This window comes from Pipra filicauda, unplaced genomic scaffold (assembly GCF_003945595.2).
Source record: "Pipra filicauda isolate LSUMZ 115617 unplaced genomic scaffold, ASM394559v2 scaffold284_size963001_pilon, whole genome shotgun sequence".
Classification (NCBI taxonomy): domain Eukaryota; kingdom Metazoa; phylum Chordata; class Aves; order Passeriformes; family Pipridae; genus Pipra; species Pipra filicauda.
In genome coordinates this window covers 426,407-439,307 of record NW_024104403.1, presented here as the reverse complement: position 1 = coordinate 439,307, position 12,901 = coordinate 426,407, and the positions used below count along the sequence as shown (strand labels likewise).

Here is a 12,901-nt window from a genome sequence, read left to right as displayed (position 1 = left end):
CATGGTATGAGCAGGATTAACAGCATCTGTCTGGGCTTTTAACATCCCCATTGCTCACACTCTGGAAATTCACTGCAAGGAGTTGCAAAGGGGTTTCATGTGGCAGCAGGAAGACCTGTGTCAAGATCTCTCATTTTTCTGATTTCCTTTGTTCTTATTCCTGTTTTACTTTGTAAGGGGATCCCATAATTTTGTGTCCCCCTAAGTGTGATGCTCCTGGTGATATTAGTATGCAGAGGTTAAGAGCTGTTTTGCCTTGGACGTCCTAATTTCAAAACACAACTGACTTAAATTGGAATGAAAACCAAGTTTTTAAATGTCTGTGACAAAAAACTCAGTTGTATGTTGACTAATATATTCAAATGTGTCTTACTCTGTAATATCATAAAGGTATTTATAACTGTAAATGCTCTTCAGAATTAAAAATTGATAAATTTAATTAAGAAATAATAAATCAGGCCATTTAATGATTCTGGAACCTTCTTTTCCCTGTTCTCACCAGAGCAAAAAGTAACAGAGAGGTTAATCACAGTTCAGTTGTTCTTTGTTTGTGTATTCCTTGTGGAGTTTGGTTCGGTTAAGATCTCTGAACTTGTGTAAGAAATGGACAGCACATCTCAGTAAAGCTGATGACCTGTACTATGTCAAGAGCACACTTGGTGAATGCAGTAATCAAATATTAGCCTGTCTATCTGTAGGAACATAAAGCATGAAATATATAATTTTTACTTACATAGTAATTTATGTGTAATATTTCCATAGGATCAAAGATCCTAATAGGTACTTTACAGCTAAAAATGAAACATACACTCTGGTCTCTAAGGCCATAGCTGAATAAACAGTGCATTTGCAGGAGTCTTGAAACTAGTTTTGCATGTGACTTTCAGAGGACATAAAATGTCCTCTGGCCCAGCACATAAGCCAAATAAAGTGTGCTATTTACTTTTTGGACGTGGGTAATACAACCACTGTTTCTCTTCACTCTTTAGTGTGATTTATTTTTTTTATTCTAACAGTGGATCTCCTGAGTCTGTCTGCTGCATGTGATGCCTTGGACCAGCACAACCTCAAACAAAATGACCAGCCGATGGATATTCTGCAGATCATTAACTGCCTGACCACCATTTACGATCGACTGGAACAAGAGCACAATAACCTGGTCACTGTTCCCCTTTGTGTGGACATGTGCCTCAACTGGCTGCTGAATGTCTACGACACGTATGTCTGGGTGCTCTGGACTGGGGGTGCTCGGGAGCTTTCCCAATAGCAGGAGTGGGGAAGGGGGGAAGGGGCAACGAGCTCCTCTGCCTCGTTATAACATGGATGGCTTGGAGCTGAAAAAGAGGATCGTTGAAGTGAAAGTTTAATAAACCTAATAAGCCTAATGGTTTAATGGCTGCATTTAGCTGAATCAATAGAGCCCTTGCTTAGGCTTACAATCCTAGATTTATTAAGCCAAGCAGTGAGAGAGCTGGAAAACAGAACTTTTTAAGCAGATTTCTATGTTCAGACCAATATGTGTGTTCAAGCCAGTTCTGTGACTGCATGTCCTCAGTAGGTCATAGCTTTGTGTGGCTTTTTAATTTATTTAGATAAAGAAATTTAAGAGAATTATCAAGAAGCAACAGAATGGACATCATCATATAAATTCTTGTATGTGGCTGTACTTCTGGTGTTAAACCTTATCAAATATGTCAATTTTCTATACTTTTCTGTCATTCTCGTTCAAAGATGGAAAAGGCTTATCTCTAATCTAATGTGTTTACAACCCTTAGCAGTCAGGAGATTTGAGAAATACTTAATTCAAAATTCAATTTTAAAAATTTTACCTATAAGTGTAAATACAACAGACTAAATGTACCTGAACAAAATTTATGGGTTTTCCTATTCAGTGGGTTAATGATGTTGCTCATAGTGCATAGGCAAATTCCAACACACGTTTGTAAGCTAATTTTAGAATAAACCATTATATTTTTATTTGGTGAATTTAGTGAAAAAAAAGTCATTGGGAGTCTATTATTTGCATTTTTAAGGTTTTTATCAGCCCCTTCCAGCTCATCACTGTGGCAGAATAAACATTTACCTGTAGAAATGGAAGGACATGGAACAATTACTGTATTTCCATTGATATTTCCATTGATACTGAAGTGAAGTGGCATAATATCGTTATTCTATCCAGCACTGGATCTTCAGGGATCACCTGCAAAAAAAAAAATACAGATTTGTACAGATACTGTTTTCCTGCAGAGTCACCTCCAATAAGCCAGTTGTTTGTGACATCCTCTGCAACATCTGCAGTACCCTGTGAAGTGGATTACCCAGATTACATTATATTTCTTGTGGTGTACCAGTGCAGAATGGGGCTATATTCATTTAAGAGCCAGGTTTTATTTCTTTAATCTGCTTTAGCTTTCACAGAACTCTGATCCACTCCTGAGTTATCATCAACCGTAAATAACATATAAACGAAGACACCTAGTTTGTGAAAAACAAAAAAGATGTGCTAAGGATGTTAATCTATATCAGCCACATCAGAAGCAGAGAGAGAACTAAAGGTCATTCCACAGGCTGCTCCTAAGCTGAACCGTCCGGTTTAGATTTGCCATGTCCAGTCTGGTTTTCTTCACATTGCACTGTACTGCAAGTACAACATTAGAAATTATAATTGTCTGCCTCCAGGCAGTTCCCTGGGTGTGCTAGGGAGCTGCACATTGCAGGACACAATGAAACACAGAGGTGTTTTATACATGAGGAAAGCTTGTAGCTATTTTACCTAAATTCAAGTTTGAATTACACTGGTAAGAGAGATGACCTTGGGGTTGCACATGTTTAGTTTTCATTGTAAACTTAATAGGCAGAGATCAACCGAAGTGCTTAGCAGTACCGGAGACATTTAATTAAATGTACTGAATCTTTACTTTTCTTATAATTGAAAACTGTCATTTGTAAAGATATTAATCAAATTCACAGTCAATGACTGATCTAATTATGGGCACATCTCTGCAAATCCAGCTCGTTTCGAATTTGTTTTAATTGATCAGTCACTCATGCTCATTTGCAGTAGCATGCTAAATTATTGGTTTGACTTGGGAGGAGAGGAGAGTGAACTGAACAACTCATGATTCATACAAGTTTCAATTTAATATGCCTTGCAGAGAAATCATCATTCTACATTCTTCTCTTGTATAATTTGCATGAGCCTGGTATTCATCAGGAGGAGTTTCTCAGGGCACAGATTATAATTAATTTGGAAAAGATTTGAGGGAGAGGAGTAAGAGGAGTGGAGTGTGGAAAGCATAGGTAAACAACAAGTGCTTATTTGTGGTGGAAAACACAAGATTCTTTAGTAAAAGGTAGCAAATTCTAAATTTGGCTTTGTCCGCCAGTTTGTGTCTGCACCTTTTATAGGATTTGCAGGGGAGATGTGTGGGTAAATGAGCACCACTGGCTCCCCAACACTTTCATAGGATTAAAAAGACAACTTGCATCTTTGTGGAATGGTGCAGCCTGATGCATGACCACGGCATGCCTCTGTATGATTTATCTTACTCCCAATGGTGATCTGATTGATGATGCTTCAAAGCTGTTAGGGCTCTGCTTTAAAAATGTTGGTTTTAGGCACTAGCTTCCTATTTTGTATATGTCTTCGTTTGCAATAGATGTTACAAATTTGAAATGCCATCAGAAATAAAAGTCTGAGGGGGGAAGCCAGCAACTGGAAGTAAATTGAGTTAAACCGGATGACTGAGAGAAGATGTGAAGGTTTGTCACTGCATTGCCTGCAGCTCAGAGGAGGGTGTTCTCACAGTCACATTAAAAAGCAAAAGTAGTAGCATGGGCATGTTACAAGGCAGGAGTGAGTGTGAGGGGGAGGCTGACCAGAGGCAGCAGGGGGGACTGACTGGAGTGAGTGTTCCAGCCCGTGGCGCTGCACAGGACAGGTTTGAGCGCTGCGAGGAGGAGCTCAGAAACCACACCGTGGTGTTAATGGCATAACTGCCTTGCCATGCCTCCCTGCCTGCTATGATTTCTAGGCAAGTCTCATCATTCACGTGAATGTCTTGCAAGTGTCTCTGTCGCTACACCCTGCTGGCAGAGGCTGCTTTTTGTGCTTGGCTCCCTGTTGCCTTTTCAACAAGTCAGGGCAGGGCTGACAGACAATAAGCAAAGACTTCCTAAAAGCAACTGCTACATCACATTTCTGGTGAAAGTGAAGCTGTATTGTCTTCAGCAAAGGGGCTGGTTTGCTGTTCTGTCAGGGACCTCATCTTCTCTGAGAATTGCTCAGCAGCAGTTCATAGAGAAGCCTGTTCAAATAAGCATAGGGTAAAGGCTTTTCACTCATTTTTGCCCAAACAAAGGGGATGAGGAATTATTTCTGATAGAAATTGGTACAACAGTACAGTCCAGTTCAACTATGCCTATGAAGCCACAACTATATTTTATATTTCGTTTCTGGCTTACAACTGCCCAGCTTGTGCTCTGCAGTGTGATTCTCTGTGGGACTTAATTTAGGAAGGCACACAGTACTGCTGTGAACTTGGTTACAGTAAACAAATTATGGTATGAATGGATCATGTTATCGTGTTTCTTTTCCATTAGGGGTCGAACAGGAAGGATCCGTGTCTTATCTTTCAAAACTGGGGTTGTATCCCTTTGTAAAGCACACCTGGAAGATAAATATAGATGTAAGTCAGTCTAATTGTTTTGGTTTTACCTTATGTTTATATTCTTGTTTTATTCCTCCTTTTCCTTATTGCATAAACATTTAAATAGCATACAACAAGTAATAGTTTTAGATATTCTGGATGCAAAGTGTGTTAATTTGTTCCACCTTTTACTTTTAAGTTATCTATTTAGTATGATTTTAGGTAGTTTAGCACAGTGGTCTCCAAATATTTTTGATCCCACTCCTACCAGTAGAAAATTTTTGAACATGCACTTCCAATAGATGCATATCTATTTATAAATTATATACATGTACCAGTGTATTAATATATTGTCTGCATTATAGAGCATGCAAAAAATAAAATGCTAGAAGGAATGTGATAAAGATTAAATAAACACTATTTTGAAAATTTTAATTTTATCTATTTAATAGCACCAAAAAATATTTCCATACTGCAACCTAATAGATTGTTTTGAACACTCCCTGGGGCACAAGAACCCCTTTTTGGAGACCACTGGTTTGGTACACCTTCAGACACAAAAATGCATGTCTACAGGACACTTGCATTACACTATTTTCAAATATATTAACTTTTTAAAATGTTTTTCACATTGTGATCAGTCTTATTATGTACATTGTGTTTAAATATAGTTGCTACCATTAAATAAATACTAAAGGCATGCAAATTATGCATATTTTAATAGACGAAATACTAGAAAAAATTCCACTAGAAGTCTTATTCTTACCTGAATAATGAATCAGTTCATTAATGAGACTAGGATCCAAAAAAGAACTGATAAATGTAATTCTCAAGAGTAACTTTCTTATTAAATTAACTAGTATCACTCATTCATACATTTAAAAGTACTGCTAAAAACCAACCTTTAGGATTTGACCGAATGCCATAGCAGTTCTTCATCAATTGTTATCTTTCATTCTTTACTGATTAAAGCTGAAGAACTCTAAAGAGAAAAGAGACAGTACCAACAACAGAGTCTATGCATAACTATGTATAATTGGATCAGATTTTAGGGCAATCACAATGAATGTCACAGTTTAGATTTCTAGATGTTCTATGTGGGTGTTGTGAAAAAATATTCAGAAAATCTTTTAAGAAAATTACTCTGCACAGGTATTTTTCAAAATGGTATTTCATCGAGGATTGTCAAAGTTATAAAGGAAAACATTTATTCATATTTTAGATTCTCCTGCAGTATGTATGCACGCTAATGCATAACCTATGATGTGTCCTATAACCTTCTCAAGGTTATAGGACACTTAATGTTTTAATGATGGGGAAATCAAAAGCTGAACAGCTGTGGGAGAGGAAGGAATTGTGCCTGTCAGGCTGTGATCTGACTTTGCCATCCATGCTGAGGTCGTAATGCAGTTGCTGTTAATATGGCTGCAAGTATGCAATGAGTTGCAGCCCTTAAAATTTTTTCCCGCATTTGTGCAGCAGAGCAGAGTTAGTTGTGTTAGAGCACAAGTCTTCAGGCTTGCAGAGGTGATGGAAGGTTACATCCCAAAATGATTTATTATAAAACTAGACTTTGCGACAGTGAAATTCATGTAATTAAAATATAATCCTTTCTCTATCCATTTCTTTATACCTTTAGAAGAAAACAGGTGTCAAAGCAACACTAGGAAAGTTACCTTGAGTAGTGCTGAAACACCCTTATAATTGCATCCCTTGTGTTGCATGAAATATTAAGGTGGCTCCAAAAAAAGAGCATTATTTTATTCTAGTCTTCTTTTGCTCTTTTTTTTACTGTTTGAAAAGTAAGGAGAATTTATTCAGGCAATGTATTGTCAACAGAGATGTTACCAAATAAATATTTCAGTAAAAGCTAGCCTGGTTTTTCTTATTAATATAAATTCTATAACCTCCTCAATGTATACATAGTATAACTATTTCCCACCAAATTGAATTGATCTTATGAAGTGATAATAATTCTGTCCTGTAAGGATTTTTTTCCAGAATGCTGCAGTAACAGGACATAGCTTCAAGTGACATTTCACTTCAGAAGTTAAAAATTAATATCATATTAATATTCCTGATGGATGGCAGGTTCTGTCGTACTCTAATTTTTTTATTTTATTTTAGAAATTCTCTTGAATTAAAAGATTATGATATATCAAAGTTAGGGAGCTCTTGTTTATCATTTCAACTCATCCAAAGGAGAAATGGATTCTCTGAGTTTTACATTGATTGCTAAGAATTGAAAAGGGTGCTTTATGTTGTATGAAATTATTTTACTGTTAAAAAATATTTTTAAAACATCTATGTTGTAGCTCAGAGATTGTTGTCTGATTAGTTGTGTTACAGAGTTACAGCTTCTATCATCCATAATGTCACGGGTGCTGTCTTAGAATGGCCTTTCTTACCAGGTGCAATACAAGCCAATAATACTATTAGAAGTTATCACTAGATTGCATGTTTCATAGGAGAACAACAGTGTTTTTGGGAAGAGAAGCAGCCGAAACAAAGACATGTTTATGTTCATGTCCGCCAAGGCTGTTGACTGCGCCTGTGAGCCTTTGAAACGATGCAAACTTCTGCGCTACTTTGGCACATCCTGGTAGTGATTCTTTACCTTTGGGGTCCTTTTCCTTCCTCCAGACCTGTTCAAGCAAGTGGCGAGCTCCACTGGCTTCTGTGACCAGCGCCGGCTGGGGCTGCTGCTGCACGACTCCATCCAGATCCCGCGGCAGCTGGGGGAAGTGGCCTCCTTCGGGGGCAGCAACATCGAGCCCAGCGTCAGAAGCTGCTTCCAGTTTGTAAGTTCATGTTTTCTCACTGTGGATTTTCTGAACAGGATGGAAAACCTAGAAGGATTAGGGTACTGTGGTCGTTTATTGGTGGTGTTCGTCGGTGTATTAAGCCGTTCCTTTGACGAGGTGTATTTGAATTAGCTCAGACAGCAGATAATTGTTGTCAGGGCTTATATTGTAACTGAACCCTGCAAACAGTTTAAGTCTTTGTTACAGCAGCTCCTGGTTTTACAGTTTTCTATTTCCAGCAGTAGATCACTGTTTATTGCTGCCATGTAGGTGAGCAGCAGTGGCTAATCTAAATTTTGAGCATGTTCATACCAGTGACAGCTAGGTGCCCAGGGGAGCGATAGGCAACTGCCTGCAGTGCTGTCTAGGGGCGAGGAGTGCTCGATGAGCTCCTTCCACTCCTTGAATGGCTAATGCCAGTCTTCTGTAAAGAGTACTGAAAGAATTCCTGTCCTCTCTGTTAAGGAATGCACAGCAAACTGGAGGCTCTTTTTCAAACTTGTAAATTATTTAATCTGGGGAGGAAGAGAGTTATGGGAATTATTCATCCTTATCATAACTACCAGCAGAATGCACAAGATGAAGACAGCTGCTTAATGAAAAGGTAGAGGAGGGGAGGTAATGTATGGTCTGTGATTAACTCTAAATGCATCTTCTACATTACAATGGAAGAAAGCTCTTTTCCCATCCCCTGACTGTTCCTGAGGGATTTTTTGTTTGGTTGGGGAAGGGGGGAATTGCTTGGTTTTTTGCCTGCTGCTCAAGTTTCATTATGTAGTAGTTTCAGTTCTGTAGTAAGCAAAACACAGCAAGTGTTTTCAATGAATATTAATGCTTGGAAGTAGACTGCTTACACACAGTGACTATGAAAAGAATCTAATTCTAAAATCATCACTAACTTCAGTTGTGATGGGATATTTGCTTTCTGTATTTTTTTTAATTTGTTTTAACAGACTAATTCTACAGGATTCACATTTTCCTGTTTCCATCAGTCATGTCTTGACCTTTTATAATTCTAATATGTACTTGATGCCATTTCAAAATGAATGTTTTATAGGGCTGTGTCCTGGGTGGATAACCCATGCTCATAAACTATGTGTAGTAACAGAGCTGTGGCTTTCAAGCCTCGAGTTCCATATTGGGCTTTCAAGTGACACTAACACAAACTGATGCTGCAGCAAATTCATGGTCAAAAGTTTGTACAAATGACCTTCCTCAGAAATTAGGACTCACTGGATTCTACTTTTTCCCAAGTGAATGGCAACAGTGCTTAAGAACACTGTTGAAAAACTCAAGGAAAAGTGACCTCAGGATCTGGCAAAACTATGGCTTTTTGTGAAAGGGATCTGCTGTTCTGTGTGTTTATACTAGGAATAAAACAATTAAACTCATAGTGATGGAAGATCCAAAGCCAGTTTTTATAAAGTAGGAAGAAGACCTTGGAATAAGGTCTTTCTTGTTTGTTTGAATGAGTTAGCAACACTGTCATCACAGATGAAGACATGCCAGCAGGCTGAACACTGTACTGCATCCGTCTGCTGGCATTTCTAGAAGAAGACCAAGCACAACTGGGCACAACCCTTGACCTGTTCATAGATCAGAACATTGGAAAACCTGAGGCTTCCTTCTCTTCCCTGTGCTGAAAAATAGATTTTCTTCTTACCTGCAGTAAAAGGAACTTCATCCTCTCTTTTTCCTCTGGATGAAGCCTCCTTTTAACTCTCAAGAGTGGGAAGGTGGTTTCTCACCTGGGCTGCAGCAGAACAGACAGTCTTCTAGGAGGACCAGAGAGGGGGAGGGAGGCTCAACAGGGGAGGGGAAATACAAAAATAGGTGGGATGGAGTCCTAGGGAGAGGAGCAGAAATCCAAGCATAGGGAGAGCCTAATGGAGGGGAGAGAGAAGGAATTAAGAAGTGGAAAAATAAGGACCACCCTTAGGGAATGATGGTAATAACAGTAGTAGGAATAATAGTGCTAAAGGAAACAGAGAGTGGGTAGAATGATGCATGAAAGAAAGGAGCCGCTGGGAATGGAGATGGGGGAAGAAATAAGAACTTTCCAGGAGAAAGAGAGAAGGAAAACACAGAAACGTCCTTTCAGTGTAGGATGGTAGGCAGCAGGATTCACAGGCTGGGGGGCAGCAGAGAGGTGCTGGCGGGGGAGAGGGATCAGCCCAGGAAATGGAGAGGCTGGAGAAGTTGGACAGCCAAGGAGTATCTTAGGGGGCTCCTGGTAGTCTCCTTTTACCGAAGTGAGATAATTAATTTTTAAAAAATATTGTGGGGGCTCATAGTTTACATTACTGCGTGGAAACTAAATTCAGTCTTTCTTTGTACACCCACGGTGAGGAATGTTTTTTCTTTAGCAGTGTTTTTTTCTTTCCTTTTTTTTTTTTGATTCTTTCTGGTGATGATAAGCCAACAATAAATTGTGGTTATGTCAGAGTCTGCAACAACTGTATGCCTCAGAAATGGCTCTCCCAGCTCCCTTAGGTTAGGTGCCCTGGCAACGGCCTTGTCTGTCTTCACAACAGCAGAAAAAAAGGGGATGTTTACTGTTCCCAGTGATAACAGGGGAAATCTCTCCTGCTTTTCGAAGTGTAAGCCCTTGGGAATGAGGCTCGGGGAGGGAGGAGCCCAGCCTTGCTGTTGGCAGTAGCCTGCCCACTGCTTCTCCTGAGAATTGGGTCCCCTTATCCTGGGGCTGCTGCTGCTGTCCTGCTGCTTCTCACTCCCTCAGCACTGACTTGTGCTTTCCACAGTTTTCTTCATTTACAGAAAGGTGCTGGTAATAATTGTTGGGAGGAGGAGGATATCATGGGGCTCGTCTTTCACGTTTGGGGCAGAGGGTTGTAATTTCTGCTTTGAGGTTTTAAAGAAAAAATATTTTTAACTGAGAGTAAAGAGCTTAATCCAGTGACCACTCGAAGACTGCATAGGTCTGCTTAAGCTCAGAATGCATCAAAGCAATTTGTAGATCTATGAAAAATTGAGTGAATTCAGTATTACTGCAGTGTGAAAGGACTTTCCTTTTAGTTCTGTGATGGGTATGTTTTTTAAGTAAACAGGATAGGGAAATGATATGGACTGAAGGACACATACACAGTATTTTAATCACAGTGGAAAACTATTAATATGCTTTCCTCATATAGTGTAAACAGGACCTAGGAATTAACATCACCGCCTTGGATGAGTTACTGTGACATTGGGACTTTTAAGAAATGTGATGTGATAGCAGAGTGCAGCTCAGATGAAAATGTCCCTTGCCATTTCTCAATAAAATATTGGATAGTTGGTTCTCGATTATAAGGTACTTTAAGTGTTCTTTCTTTCAAGGATGAATTTGAATTAGAGTACTTGATGTTAAAAACTAGTACAGATGAAGCTAAGGAGTAGTATGTGCAGTTCATTCATATATATATTTTAAACCTTGTTTCATTTCACTTTGACAAAGCAAAGTATTTTAATATTCTGTGTTGTATAGTCTGCATTCCTAGATTTGTACTTGATCAATGGTAAGGCAAGATCAGCCTGGTTTCTAAAACCACTTAACTGTGTCCAAATCCAGTGTATTTATGCAGACAAATAAAAGCTAAAATAAGGCTGTTAGTCCTTTTAGGTGGCATTTATCTGTTACAAATCCTGGGTCAGGACCCTAATAGTGAATTTGGCCATAAATGGTTTGATTCAGAAAGGTTGGGCAGTTGTTTTGTGAGGAGTTGGCTGAGGTTGTTTATTGATTTTATTTTTTGAACAGTTTAGAAATACCAATACTGTGTACAAATAACTATATATAGTTACATACAGGTCTGTATGAAAATAACTTACAAATGCAGTGTTACTGTTGATGAACTTCATCTCTTTTAAGAGATTCAGACAGCCCTTGTTTCTATTCATAGGATATTTCATCTGCTTTTGGCTCTGACAAGAGAGAGCTGGCCAAAGGGAACTAGTAAATCCTTCCTCAAGCTGCTGTGCTGTAAATGTCATAAACCAGCAATTCTGGTTTTATTTCAGCAGGATTTTGTGAACCTGTGCCTGACTTTGGAGGCAGACTTTAAGAGTCCTAGAAGTGAACTGCTTTAAAGAGCTATTTTAAAATGGTTTAGGGGATGGGGATCAGCAGGATGGTGTTGTTCAAGTGTGGATGATATAAAACTACACTAATTCACTTCTGAGTTCATGTTATTTTATTTTATTACTCTTGGCCACAACACTAAAAACATTGACTGGAGTAGTCAATGCAATCAAGTGTAATATAGGAGTGGAAGACAAGGTTGAACAGGGTTAAATCTGGCTCTGGGGAGACAGGGCTGCTGTTACTGGCTTGCTCTGCACTTTTAAACTTCAACAAGTCGTATGAATCCTATTCCTCAGGTTGCTTTGTCCAAAATACCATTTGCTAATGTAAAGCTTTCCATCCTGGATGAAAAATTCAATTAAATTAACAATGTTGATCTATTTCCAGTTGATTTCCTACACTGCACATAAACAGAATCTAGCTCATCAGAAATGTTATCAGAAATTTCTGCTCTGTTGATTGACTTAGTCCAAAAAAATATCACATTGTTCGTGTAAAATCCCAACTGTACTTTGGAGCGTATTTCATATTATGGACAGTTAATATAGCATAGAATATTTTTTAAACTACTAACTGGAAGAAGAAGGAAAAAAACTCAACTCCCAAGTATTGCATAAAGATGCTAGCACCACCCAACTTCCTATTCCCCCATTGTTTCTGCAAAGTAAATACTGAAAAACAGATGTCTGGAACATAATGAATTTGAATGTCCTCCATAACAAATTGTTATTTGTAAGATAGAAAGGCCTTTATGAATTTTACTTTATGATTCACTCTGTTATTACCATAAAAATTGGGAGTTGCACAGCAATGTGTTCAAGAGAAGAATCATTAATATTCTTTACAGCTTGATCTTGTTGGTTCAGATATGAACTGTATGAATTCAGCCTTTTTCCTGTATGTAAAATCTTCAGCTGCTGCCTTACCGGATTTAGAGATTATTAAAAAAAATCGTAATAGCAACTCAGGGAACAGTCGAGAACTGTGTGTCCTGTACTGTCTGACCCTGACCAGCTTTGCTCCACGTGGCTTTAAATCTTCATGTAATATAATTCGGAACCAGTTCTGATACATTTTAATGCACCTAATCTCTCTGAGCACAGGTCTTGTACAGCCAGCGTGCAGAGCTCTGGGTAGGCAGCTATTGGGACTGCTGGCAATTGACAGTGACTGCAAAATTAAAATAGATCTTTGGGTGTTACAGAAAGTCTTTCATTGCCGCAGCGTTTTCCCTGCAAATTTAAAGCAGCTACAAGTGGAGAGCAGGGCTTTGAGCGGCTCATTCTTATTCTGACTGCAGCTTACACTGCAGCATTTCTGTACACTTCATGTTTTTCTATTAGAAATGGTATATTAAAGAGATCCTC

General features: G+C 38.7%; 1 protein-coding gene across 9 annotated transcripts in view; it reads left to right on the top strand.

Annotated features, from left to right (window-relative positions):
• LOC113989701 (dystrophin) overlaps positions 1-12,901 on the top strand; it is a 553,659-nt gene that overhangs the window by 493,826 nt on the left and 46,932 nt on the right. For all 9 annotated transcript variants that reach the window (XM_027724535.2, XM_027724552.2, XM_027724609.2 and 6 more), the window contains 3 exons: positions 1,017-1,218; positions 4,603-4,688; positions 7,293-7,450. In XM_027724535.2, the coding sequence (XP_027580336.1) occupies positions 1,017-1,218; positions 4,603-4,688; positions 7,293-7,450 (446 nt within the window). The remainder of the gene's footprint in view (positions 1-1,016; positions 1,219-4,602; positions 4,689-7,292; positions 7,451-12,901) is intronic.